This window comes from Aspergillus fischeri, genomic scaffold, assembly GCF_000149645.3.
Source record: "Aspergillus fischeri NRRL 181 1099437636245 genomic scaffold, whole genome shotgun sequence".
NCBI classification, from domain to species: domain Eukaryota; kingdom Fungi; phylum Ascomycota; class Eurotiomycetes; order Eurotiales; family Aspergillaceae; genus Aspergillus; species Aspergillus fischeri.
The window spans coordinates 31,888-44,376 of record NW_001509773.1 but is presented as its reverse complement, the minus strand read 5'-3'; the positions used below and the strand labels follow the sequence as shown (position 1 = coordinate 44,376).

The following is a 12,489-nucleotide window of genomic DNA, read 5'->3' as shown; positions in this document are numbered from 1 at the left end:
AAGAGTGGTATAATCGAGTTCAACCCGCAGCATATTAGAGAAGACTGGAAAGAGCCCCGTATTGCGGTCCACATTATGTTCCTCATAGTATTCGTACCCATAAAAATTGTACTAATCTCGGAAATGAGTGAGCAATCCGATTTTGAGCAATGGCACGTGTTCAACCACTCTGGGGCATGTGGATACGTAGCGATACCTGTTGCCTGCCATCAGTCTCACGAGCAGATACTGCAAGGTCTGGTCCATCTGAGCAAAGGATGGATGGGCACGTATCGTTATAGACGTTTGACACATGAAGACTCTGTGCCGCTTCAAACAGCGCTGGAGTTGCTGAGCAAATGGAACGTACGATGAACCAGCAACGTCAACCTGTATTATGCCTTATACAGCCACCAATCAGGGCGTATGCGCGTGCTTCTATAGCCTTTCGGGCAAGCCATCCATGAAAATGGAATATAGCGGGTAGGAGAGAAGCTTGTTCAAGGTCAACACCTCGGATTAGTACTGTAGCCTTTCACCTAGTCCAGTGCTGCACAAACCGCGGAGTTCTGATTTGTTCAAGTATTGACGATTAATGTTTGTCCTTGGGTGATCTGGCTCATGCGAGGCTCTTAGGAAATGAAAGTCGTCGAAGCCTCTACAATTGAAGACTTCTTGCTCTCGATGACCGTCAGCCATTTCAGTCTTCAGCTCTTTTTGTGTTTGCGTAACACGGATCGTTGTGCCCTGTCCAGGGCTCAGCAACTCGCCTCACGTGGACTAACACGTCAAAACAATTACAGAGTTCAACAGCTAATGATTCAGCTGGAATTAGACCAATACCAAACTGTGAGTGGGCGTGCTCGACCTCTTTTCTTCGTGCATAGAGGGCCTGGTTAGTGGGAAAACCCCACAGACCCCTTGGCGGAACTGAGTCTGAATCGTGCACTAGGCCTCCTCTTCCTAGCGGGCAAACCGCGATCACACCAAATATGTCTTTGGGCGCAGGTGGGGTGCGTGTTCTTCCTGGGTCGGCTCGACCCGCCCAGCCCACAGCCCCATCGTCGAAGCTACTGGTCTCAATCACATGATGGTATATTTACCAGGTTGATGCTAATGTACTCAAAGTAATGTTGAATATCATGGAGAGCGAATAGAAATAGCACAATGTGATGACTTCATCAAGCAGAATCCCTACTCATGCTGTTCAACCGTCAGACAGCATGTCGGAGACGTCCTTCATAACTGTTCATTCCAGAGTCGATTATTAACGCATCTTTTATGGTCCAAATGTTAGACTCCCCCGGCGTTCCTAAAATGATACTTGGTTGGCTAGTAGTTAGTCTCCTGTGCTAAAATTCTATTGAGAAAAGAATGGTCGGCATATATGCTATGTGTAACATTCCCTGAAAGTTGAAATTTTGACCCGATTGGGATTGAATTTCTATGAGATATGCAAAGCTGCAGTCAATGGTCATTATGAAGGGCAATACTTCATGTCTGAAGGCAAAGGGTCTCATATCCAGCGTTCAGCATTGAATCGATTAAAATATATACAAATGCAGAATAGGTGGAGGATAGGATGAATGATGTATGTAGAGTAATGTTGGCGTTATTTTTTTTTTCTCGGTGTAGAGCTGTTGCTAAGGTCCAGACGAATATCACTGGAAGGAGAGATGGACCCGACCTGTTGAATTCAGAAATCAATCTCGATCGCAAAGGTGTATCGAACGACTGGTGGCGGCAGGATTTATGTGTGTTGAACCTGGCCATCGGTTATTCCGTCTTGATCCACATGTTCGATCGTGGACTCGGACATAGCGCTAAGAATTCGCTCGTTGGGAGCATCGGAACGTATCGTGGATATGAGTTGAGAAATATTCGCCCGATCAGTATGGCGTATAAATTGTATCAACTATTCCAGAAAGTTTTTATAATATTGGAACTCTCTGCTTATGTCGTCTGGTTGGTTGGCTGTGGTGGATGGTCCGCTTCCCTCTGTCATACCGCGCTGCAGATACTCAGGTAGATGGATCGTATGATCTTCTTGCGGAGAGTATGAGGACAGGCAATGATAGTTGAGCGTTAACTGCGAAGCAAGTCTTTATAAAATGGTATCACTACCCTTACTTTGGCCGCCGTGATTAGGAACAGGCGGCGCCTGGTAGAATGAACATTCGGCCGAAGGTTGAGAGTGGAGAATAAAGAGGCATATACGGAGTAGACATAAATACTGTCGTAGGGTCACGTGACCTCTACTACCTTAGTCAGCCCGCTGCCCCTATCTCATCGCTGGTTAGGCCTCCTAGCTAGGGAATCCAACCATCTCAGTGCTACGTCAGGTTATGAGCCCTTCTCCTTCCATTCTGAGCGATATTGAAGCTATTCAAACATGCCTGGCACTAGATCCAACTAATCAGGCAATCGGAACGCTGCCCCCGCTAAGGGGGCTGAGATGGCCAGCGATTCCGAGCCTACTCCAGCCTCAGGCCGAACCGAACCAGCTGCTGAAGAAACAGTTCCAGAGAACCAAGCAGCCGAGCTTCCAACGGATGACATCAAACTAGACGGCATACCGATTCTGAATGGCGATGATGAGCTAGATGATTGGCTCACATACGTCCAATTAACGCTAGATCTCTATGATCTAAGCCGGTTAATCGACCTGATGATACCGAGGCCGAAACCGAAAGATCCAAACTATGCGAGATGGCGGCAACTATCTAAGCAGATTCGGAAATGGTTGATACTCAATATCTCAACCAATATGCTACGATCGGTCCGAGAATCGGCACTTCCCTGGGACTACGCCGATGAGGTTATATCCACTTTGACGCAGATTTTGCGGGGGAGAGGCGTCAATCGCGCCTGGGCTGTATGGGAAAGCGCGATCTTCATCCAGAGAGATGATTTCGCTAACCTAAATCACTTTATAGATGAGCTGATTCGTCGAATACACGCGTCGAATAGTCTGAAATACAAGATTGAGCCACACCAGGCACTTATCTTACTGATTCGGAATCTACGGCCTAAGCTAGATCACTAGTGCGACGCGCTTATGATGAGCTATCAGCACAATGATCTTACTGAGAAGATTGACCAAGCCGAATTTCTCCGCATCTGCCAGGACGCTAAAGATCAAGCCCTTATATTGAACCAAGGCCTAGCAGCAGTTCCATTGGCTAAGCAGCCAATCACACCATCTACGCACACTGAGAACTAATCAAAGAAGCCTAATAGGCGAGCTGCAAGCGAGGGCCCAGCAATACCAAACCAGAGAGGCCCTAAGCTAGGCGAAGACCTGCAAAAGTGGCTATCTAATTGGCTCGCTAAAGGCAAACCAGAAGGGAAATGTGCTTATTGCCGAAGAGGCCAGCATGCACCATCCAATTGCTGGTATCTAATTCCTGAGATACAGCCCGAAACATGGCAGCCAAAGAAGGGCACCTGGGCCGTACCAGCTACTAGCAAAACCACTGGAACCATGAATGCGGCAGTTGATGACACATCTGATGAAGAAGATGGACCAATCACAACACGTTTCTATGGTGCCGCAGTGGCAGACCAGCCGCAGGAAGCGCCTGACGAACCTTATCAAGGAGAAGCTCACTCGGCTATACATCAACCATCCAATTGGATTGCAGATACAGGCACTAGTGGCCATATCTCTAATGATCTAAGCGACTTCATAGACTACACACCATGGGGAACCAATGAGAAGCCATATACATATGGCTCAGCCGCGGGGGCTGAGGGAAGGACCCTTGGCTGAGGCACCGTTCATTTGCAACTAGAAGATGGTGATAGTATTAAGTTTCACTGCTACTACAACCCGGCATCGCCATACTGCCTATTCTCCGTACTATTGGCAAAGAAATTGTTAGGCATCTGTTACCGACCTGAAGATAATACCATTCGAAGGCTTTTAAATGGAAAGATAGTTGGCTACACCTACGAGGCGCAGAACGTCCCGTGGCTCAAGCTAGCAGCCCCACCCATAGCCGCTGCAGCCAATGAGATTGAATACAGCCTTCTGCACCGACAATTAGGTCATATCTATCACGTTCGCTCAGGCAAAATCAAAAGATATGGTAGCATTTGGAAGGAATACTAAGTCTAGAAAAGAGGAAGAAAAAGTATGTACACAGAGTAGAAAGATATCACAGAGCAATAGTGTAAACAGATCAAACTTCCAGAAGTGGTAAGTGAGGTGACAAAGGATGGTTATGAGAGATGGTGATGGGCCGTCACATTACCCCCCCCTTTAGGCCCTGGATGCCCTCATTCGGGGATGATCATCGTCAGGGTGATCAGGCAGATACTCATCATCCTCAGCTGCTTGAAGCCATTCCGGTAGGCGTAACGGGGGCCCCGGCAGGTCCGGATATCGCGCATGGAAGTCGCGAACTAATCGCGGGGAATTCCTGAAGTTCCGCGCTGGATACCATGTAAGATCCAGATCATGTCCTAACCATCTGACGCGATATTGAAGCTTCTTATAGTGTAGACGAGAAGCTAGTATCTCTTGCACTTCCCATTCCTCCTCACCGTCAACCTCCATGGGCGGCGCAGGATCCTGGATCTGACCTGGCAAAGGAGGGGAGGATGCGGCCTTGCGCAGCTTCTCTGGGGCAAAGATGGGATGGACCTTGATTGAAGGGGGTAGATCTAGCTTATAGGCGTTGCCAATTCGTTCAAGGATGCGATACGGGCCCGCGCACTGGTCAGCGAGCTTACGGCTTGGTCTGGCAACCGCCCAATCCGCTGTTATGACGAAGACATGGTCTCCCACATCGAAATCAACATCGCGACGGTGCTGGTCAGCAAATTTTGACTGCTTATCTTGCGCCGCGGCCATACTCCGGCGGGCAAACTCCCATATCTCTTCCATCCGCCGTGCGAACTGCTGGGCCTGCTCTTGGTTGACATCAAGTCTGGATGGCGGCGTGGTAACGGACCAATCAAATGACGTACGCGGTTCGAAACCTCGTTCCATAAAGAACGGGGACAGTCTGGTAGACTCGCTCGGTAGGGCGGCTGCAGCAAAGTTCAATATAGGTAGCCATTCATCCCAATCATCCTGGTAGTGGTTCACAAAGGGGCGTAATCGTTGCGCGATCCATTGATTCATAACTTCTGTTTGTCCATTGGTTTGCGGGTGATAGCCAGATGAGAGCTTAAGGCGGATTTGCAATATACGGCAAAGCTCATCCCAAAATTCCGAGACAAACTGACCTCCACGGTCCGAAATGATCGTTTCTGGTAGTCCTGTCCATAGATAAACATGGGTAAGGAAGAGACGGGCCATTTCTGTGGTAGTAATGGTCTTCCGACATGGAATTGCGACAGCCCGCTTCCCTAGACGGTCTACTACAACAAAAGCAGCATCAAATCCGGTCTTTGAGCGGGGGAAGGAGCGGAAATCCATAGTGATATGCTGCCATGGCTTGTCCGGAATTGGTAATGGCTGGAGCAGGCCCGGCGGCAGGTCTCTCCGTGTCTTTATACGCTGGCATACTAGACAGTTGTCAATATATCTGTCAACATCCTGTCTCTACTTGGGCCAGTAGTATCAGCTCCGGAATAGCTGCTTAGTCTTCAACCTTCCTGGGTGTGCTGTAGAGGGCTGACGGTGGATATCATCTAATAGATGTGCGCGGAGATCATTCACGTCTGGGACCACCAGTCGTCCGCGGAAGAGTAGGGAATCATTAGCATTGACTGTCCACTGGTCATGCCCCTGACGAGTGAGCTCCCTCATTGGTCGCAGGCTCTTATCTGTCCGATTTGCCAGTAGAATTCGGTCTACTATTGTCGGTACTGAATTCGGCACGATAGGGGCCAGCACTCTCGGGTCATAGTTCTCAGGCTTCAGTACCAGCTGAACTCGGTGATCATTCTCCTGGGTTGGGACCTCGGGCCGAGATAAGGCATCAGCTAAAGTGTTAAGTCTTCCTGGTCGATATGCGATTTGAAAACGGAAACTGGAGAGGAACTCGTTCTAATGGGCCTGGCGGGGGTTGAGCCGCTGCTTCTGCATGAAGTACTGTAGTGCTTGGTGATCTGTCAATATCTTGAAAGGGTCAGATCGCTGGAGTCCTTGCAGTTCCGCCCGCCATTCTTCCAGCGCGCGGATGATGGCCAGTAGCTCCCGATCATGTATGCTGTAATTCTGTTCCGCAGGGCTCATTGTCTTTGAGTAGTAGGCAATTGGGTGCCACTCCCTCCCTCGTAACTGAGAGAGGACCCCTGCAACGACGCCATTGGAAGCATCAGTCTCTAGTTTAGTGGGTAACGCAGGATCGTAGTGGGCCAGGATAGGCGCTTCTGTTAGGGCCACCTTGAGCTGCCTAAAAGCCAGCTGACAGCTCTCGGACCAGATGAAAGGAGTGTCCTTCTTAGTCAGCGCAACCAAGGGCTTCGCTAAACGGCTGTATGCATGTATGAATCGTCGGTAGAAGTTGCAGAAGCCTAGGAAGGATTGCACTCCTCGGACTGTTGCAGGTGCCTTCCATTGCTGAATCACAGCAATCTTCTCTGGGTCCACCTTGATGCCTTTAGTAGAGATGATGAAGCCTAAATACCGCGTCTCTGTAACATGGAATTCGCATTTCTTTAGGGAAGCTTGTAGCCCATGCTCTCGCAGTCGTTGCAAAACAGCCCTTACATGTAACTCATGATCCAGGGCGTCATCGGAATAGATCAGGAGGTCGTCAATATACGCTGTCAGGTACTCATCCAGGCAATCCATGAAGATGCTATTGACAAAACGCTGAAAGGTGGCAGGCCCGTTAGTCAGTCCGAAGGGCATAACCTTGTATTTAAAACTGCCATAACGGGAGCGGAAGGTTGTGAGATCCTCCGAGGCTGGATCCATCCGGATTCGATGGAACCCCTGCCGTATATCCAGTTTCGTGAAGATCTTTGCTCTGGAGATGCGCTCCAGAATCTCATCAATTAATGGCAAGGGGTAGCGGTCCTTTCATGTGATAGCATTGAGCTTCCTGTAATCAACGCAGAACCAGAGGCCCCCGCCTGGCTTCTCTGCCATGAGAATAGGGGACGCGAATGGCGCACTACTGGGCACTATGAACCCCTTATAAAGGTTTTCCAATATGTATTCCCGTGCGGCCTCCAGCTCCTCCGCATTCATCTTATACAAGGGCCCATATCCCACGTTGTTGTCCTGCTCCAGTTCCACCCTATGGTCAACATCACCGCGGTAGGGGGGTAGCATGTCTGATTCCTTTTTTGAAAACACATCTGCAAAGTCATGATAAGCTTCCGGCAAGGCTCGCTTGATCTCACTTATCTCATCAGTATCTGGAGTGCCGGAAGGGTCTGGTTGCTGATCAGTTGTTGGAGGGAAGAGGGATTGGACTGCAATCATTAACTGCTGAGAATGGGAAGGAGGGTGTTCAGCGCATCTTAGTTCGATTATCTTATCCAATTCATGCAAGGAAGTGAGGAAGATCGTAATATTCTTCTTGCGGGCGTAGCGGTGGAAGGCTACTGCTCCGACGGCTGCAATATCCACCGTAATCTTCCGCAGGGGTGAGGGGGGTTGTTGGATTAGGATAGGTTCGGGTTCCCTGCCATGCAAGGCTCGATTCATTTTTATCTCACCGTGTCTTCGGTCCATGTCTTCTGTTCGCGGGGGTTTATATCAGGGGACAACTTCAGGGACATCTTTCTCAAGCTGACAACTGATCTTATTTCCAGAACTCCTGGCAATCATATGGGGAGCTTTGCGGAATCTGACATTCCGCCGCTGCAGAACGGAGCGTTCCCTGTTAGATGTAGGGGAAGAGGCAGTATTAACTCCGGTGGAGTAGCCCCAGGGTGATGGGGGAGGAGTCAGAGGCAGGTATTCTCTTGGGCGTTGATTAGAGGGAGGCCGAGGGACCTCCTGATTCAGATGTATGGCGACCTCTTCCTGGTAAGGGGCTGGCGTCGGCCAGATTAACTGCTTCTTCGCGCAGTCTACTAGTATCTGGCATTCAGCTAACCACATGCGTCCCAGTATGATATCATGCTGACCAAGGTCCAAGATTAAGAAGGGCATTCCACGCAGTATTCGACCGTCCAGGGCTAGGGTCAGCATAATCACATGTGTGAGAGGGATCGACTGCTTCCCATCGAATCCGGTCACGGCGTATTCTTCTTCCAGGGGGGTGGTAGGGATTCTAAACCGCTGGGAAATGCAGATGGCAAGCGGCGTGGATATACAAGCGTAAGCATTTGCTCCAGTATCGATTAGTGCTTGCGTAGATACGGAAAGGCCATTGACTAGGACGTGTGATTCCATTGAGAGACTATCTTTTTCGTGTCCTAAAAGATTCCGTAAGTCTAGACTGCACATATCGATTCTTGTTCTGCCCAGGAAGGAGACTTCTCCTAGGCTTCCTTGTTTTCCGACTGTGGAGTTGGCTCAGCAGCTCCCTCCAGTATCTTTAACTGCATGGTTTGCTTGGTAGGGCAATCACGACTGGTATAGCCCACCTGGAAGCACTTGAAGCATTTGCCCTCAGCCATTAGGCGCTTCCGAGTATCATCATCGAGGATCTTGGGGGCAGGAGAGGAGGTAGCTGTTCTTCCACGCGTGTCTGGGTTATTAGGCGGGCTGGTAGCCGCAGCAGGGGTGGTAGCACGAGTAGAAGAGGAAGGTCCTGCTCCCCTGGGTCGACCATTTATTCCACCATTGATTCGGGCCTTGATCCGTTCCATATTCTCAATGTTTGTAGTGGTACGGCTGCAGTAGTCAGTAAATTCCCGGAATGTCTTGTCGTCGTCATTATAGGCAGGCATCGTCAACTCTTGCATGCGTAGGGAAAGCTTGTTGTACAAATCATCTTTCTAGGAGTCTTCTGGAACTCCTGCCTCGGCTGCAAGGTAAAGGAATTCTGAAATGAAATCATTCCACTTGGTAGAGGGCTTCATATAGAGAGTATTGTACTTCTGCTTCGCAACTCTCTCACGATTTGGGTCCGCGAACACGTTCTCGAGGTGCTTAAGGAGATCAGTGGCATCCTGGTATGGGTTAACAGCATTTTCGCGGAGACGAGGGGTGATGTGCTTCCGGGCATTGCCCTCAGTCCGGCTAGTGATGTAGGTAATTCTCATCATGGGGTTTGGGTAGTGATCAGCATTCGCCTGAAGCTTTTGCTTTATGGCTAGTAGCCAATCTTCAAAACGGGGATCCTTCCCATCGCTGAGGAGAGGGGGGTCTGGAATCTTTGCCGACTTACCACTGGCGGCCGAGGCCTGGGAACCAGTGTTTCCTGCGCTAGATCCACGGGCTACTTGCAGGGCAAATTCGTTCCGTTCGCGGGTAATCTCTTCCAGTCTGGTCTGTATCTCCTCGCGTACGACGTTGACAGCGTGTAGCTGATCCAGGGTCTGATCACGTTCGATAGTAATCTGTTCTTTCTGGTCCTTAAGGGTATCCACCTCGTTCTGGATCTCGATAAGCTGCTCGTTCAGGAGGGTCGCTTCGTCACGGCATAGGGTAGCCTTTGCATCCAGGTCAGTGTAGATGCGGATAATGGCTTCCCAGCAGCGGACAGGGTCTGTCTGCCAGTGAGCAGTGAATTCTTCGTAGGAGATACTTTCTGCGAGTTCGTTGGTGTCTTCATTGAATCCTCCATTCTTCGTCTGGCTAAGTAGTGCAGTCAGACGTCTAGAGAATCTGCAGGCAGGCTCAGCGCGCTGTTCTTGGTCATTCTCATTTTGAGATTCGGTTCGATTCTCGGGTCCAAGAGGGGTCTCGTTAGGTCTAGCCATGTCAATTCGTTCGTCAGGTTCATCCAACCGTTTGGCGTCGTTGGCACGCAGGGTGAAGAGATCTCGTTGAGAGAGGCAGATCGGTGCTTAACTCGTCAGAGAAGCGCGTTTTTTAGCTGGATCTTAACTTTCTCGTTGAGAAGGAAGGTAAGGAGGAAAGAGACTTAGTATTATATCACATTCGCTCAGGCAAAATCAAAAGATATGGTAGCATTTGGAAGGAATACTAAGTCTAGAAAAGAGGAAGAAAAAGTATGTACACAGAGTAGAAAGATATCACAGAGCAATAGTGTAAACAGATCAAACTTCCAGAAGTGGTAAGTGAGGTGACAAAGGATGGTTATGAGAGATGGTGATGGGCCGTCACAATATCAGCGTTACGAAGATGGCCTCAACTCTCAGGCACAACGGGGAGTTCCAAATCTATCAAGATTCAGATCCACACTGCCCCCCCATGCCAATTGGGTAAGGCACAGAGAATTGTTAGCCAAGATCCAATGCCGCGAGCCAAACATGCTGGTGATGTCATTCATTTCAATATATTCAGCTTTGGTGGAGAAGGCATTCACAGTTATCAATACTACCTCCTCCTATTGGACGATAAGACTCGCTTAATCTCACTTAGCCTGCTGAAGAACCGCAAGAATAAGGTTAAAGATAACATCATCGCTTATGCTAAGTCAGTCAAGAACTAACGCGGCAAATATCCAATCAAATTCCATGCAGATAACATCAGAGATCATTTCCAGGCATTTGATTGGGCAAGGACGAAGGGAATCGCGGTAGATCGAACCGCTCCTAGATCACCAGAACAGAATGGACCAATCGAACGCTGCAGCGGAATCGTCACCCAGATGGCCCAAACTATGCTCATTAATTCCGGCTTACCGAAAGAGCTATGGCCATACGCAATAGATACCGCCGTTTATATATTGAATCGATTGATTCCGATTGGCCAGACTAAATCTCCATTACAGCAATGGCGCGAAGCGCTTAAGCTGCCCAATCCAGTGCCTTCGCTAAGGCACGTACAAATTTGGCGATGCCTCACTTATCGACATATACCCATTGAAGATCGAGCTAAAGGCCAGAAATGGCAACACCACGCCAAAGTAGGCCATCTGATTAGCTATGAAGGCGATCATGGCCATATCTACGTCATCTGGCATCCAGAAACGAATAAAATAAAACGAACACGGGATGCTGTATTCCATGAAGGAAGAAATGACTACCCCAGACCAGCAGCTGGAGATGATCTAACAAAACTGATTGGACCGTCATTGCCGAAAGAGCCGAGAGGCCCTACCATGATTCTGCAGGGAGATAGGCGCAAGCAAAATGCGGGGAAGAATCTCCTAGCTCTGCCACCTCCTCCAGATTATATAACTGGGAGAATCCAAACTATTAACCCGGATGCTGAGCTGCAGCAATCAATACAGCTGCAGATTCAGGGAGTTGATGACCATGTCCAGATGACAGGCGATTTTACTAGCAATCTTGGACAGACAGAAGAAGTCTACCAAACCATTGAAATGGACACACCTGATCCAATAGCATTGCCTGCAGAGCAAGCATTTCCAGCTGCATACGCCGAAGAGCAACCAAGGCGAATCTCATCCAGATCAACTAAGGGCAAGAGCCCTGCTCGCTTAGGCGACTGGCAAACGGCTCAAGCCGCCATTACGCAAGAACCTTATTTCGATGACAATGAATCAGGCTATGGCTTAGCCCTCTTCGCCGCGCCTATCCCTCATAAGATCAAGGGACATGAAGTCAAGATACCAACAAGATATGATTAAGCAATCCAATCACCGCAAGCAGATCACTGGATAGCCGCTATGGAAGACCAAATAGGTAAATTAACCAAGAAGAACACCTGGGAGGTCGTTAAGCGACCATCTAACGTCACACCACTTCCGGGGAAGTGGGTCTACGACCTCAAATTAGACGCCAACGGCTATATCAGCCAATACTGAGCAAGATGGGTCGTCTGCGGCAACTTCCAGAAGATAGGGCGTGATTTCGATGAGGTCCACGCGCCGGTTAGCACTGAATCGGCTATTAAGCTTGTTCTCTTGCTTATCGCAATCTGGGACCTAGAATGGGAACAATTCGATGTAACCGCCGCTTATCTACATGCCGCTCTGGGGAAGCGCCAGATCTATATGCGCCAGCCAATAGGCTTCGCCGTTGAGGGAGATTGGGTTTGTTGACTGCGGCAAGCTCTCTATGGCCTCCGCCAATCAGCTTACCTCTGGCACCAGACCTTTACCAAAGTGATAAAGAAGCTGGGCTTCACCCCTTTGCTCAAGGACCCCTGCGTTTATATGAAAGGTTCAAAGATGTTCATTCTCCTATACGTTGACGACGGTATAATGGCTGCAGAGAGTCATAGCCTCCTGAATGAGATCAAACAAGGCCTCAAGAAAGATTTCGGCCTCAAAGAACTAGGGGAGCCAACTAGATTTCTTAGCTGCAAGATCACCAGGAATCAGGCTAAGCGAACGATTAGCCTATCACAAGAGCCATACATCCAGAAGATTCTGCACGATGCAAAGATGACCGATTGCCATGCAGTAGATCTACTAATAACCCCCGGCTGGCAGCCAACCGAAGATGCCGATCGAATCAACGAATTCGCTTATCGGCAACATACCGGCAGAATCAATTGGCTAAGCGTCAAGACAAGGCCAGATCTGACCTATGGAATCGGCAGATTGCAAAGCC

General features: G+C 49.2%; 1 protein-coding gene across 1 annotated transcript, besides 6 other annotated features; it reads right to left on the bottom strand.

Annotated features, from left to right (window-relative positions):
• Window positions 1–4,750: 4,750 nt before the first annotated feature.
• Window positions 4,751–7,288: a mobile genetic element.
• Window positions 4,955–5,503: a mobile genetic element.
• Window positions 7,289–7,927: 639 nt separating the features above from the next.
• Window positions 7,928–8,239: a mobile genetic element.
• A 596-nt stretch (window positions 8,240–8,835) lies between these two features.
• Window positions 8,836–9,762, bottom strand: NFIA_101300 (uncharacterized protein; the record flags this gene model as incomplete). Its single annotated transcript, XM_001266542.1, has 1 exon — window positions 8,836–9,762. The coding sequence occupies one exon, from the start codon at window positions 9,760–9,762 to the stop codon at window positions 8,836–8,838; it is 927 nt and encodes a 308-aa protein (XP_001266543.1).
• A 365-nt stretch (window positions 9,763–10,127) lies between these two features.
• Window positions 10,128–10,703: a mobile genetic element.
• Window positions 10,137–10,982: a mobile genetic element.
• Window positions 10,983–11,543: 561 nt separating this feature from the next.
• Window positions 11,544–12,489: part of a mobile genetic element that runs on past the window's edge.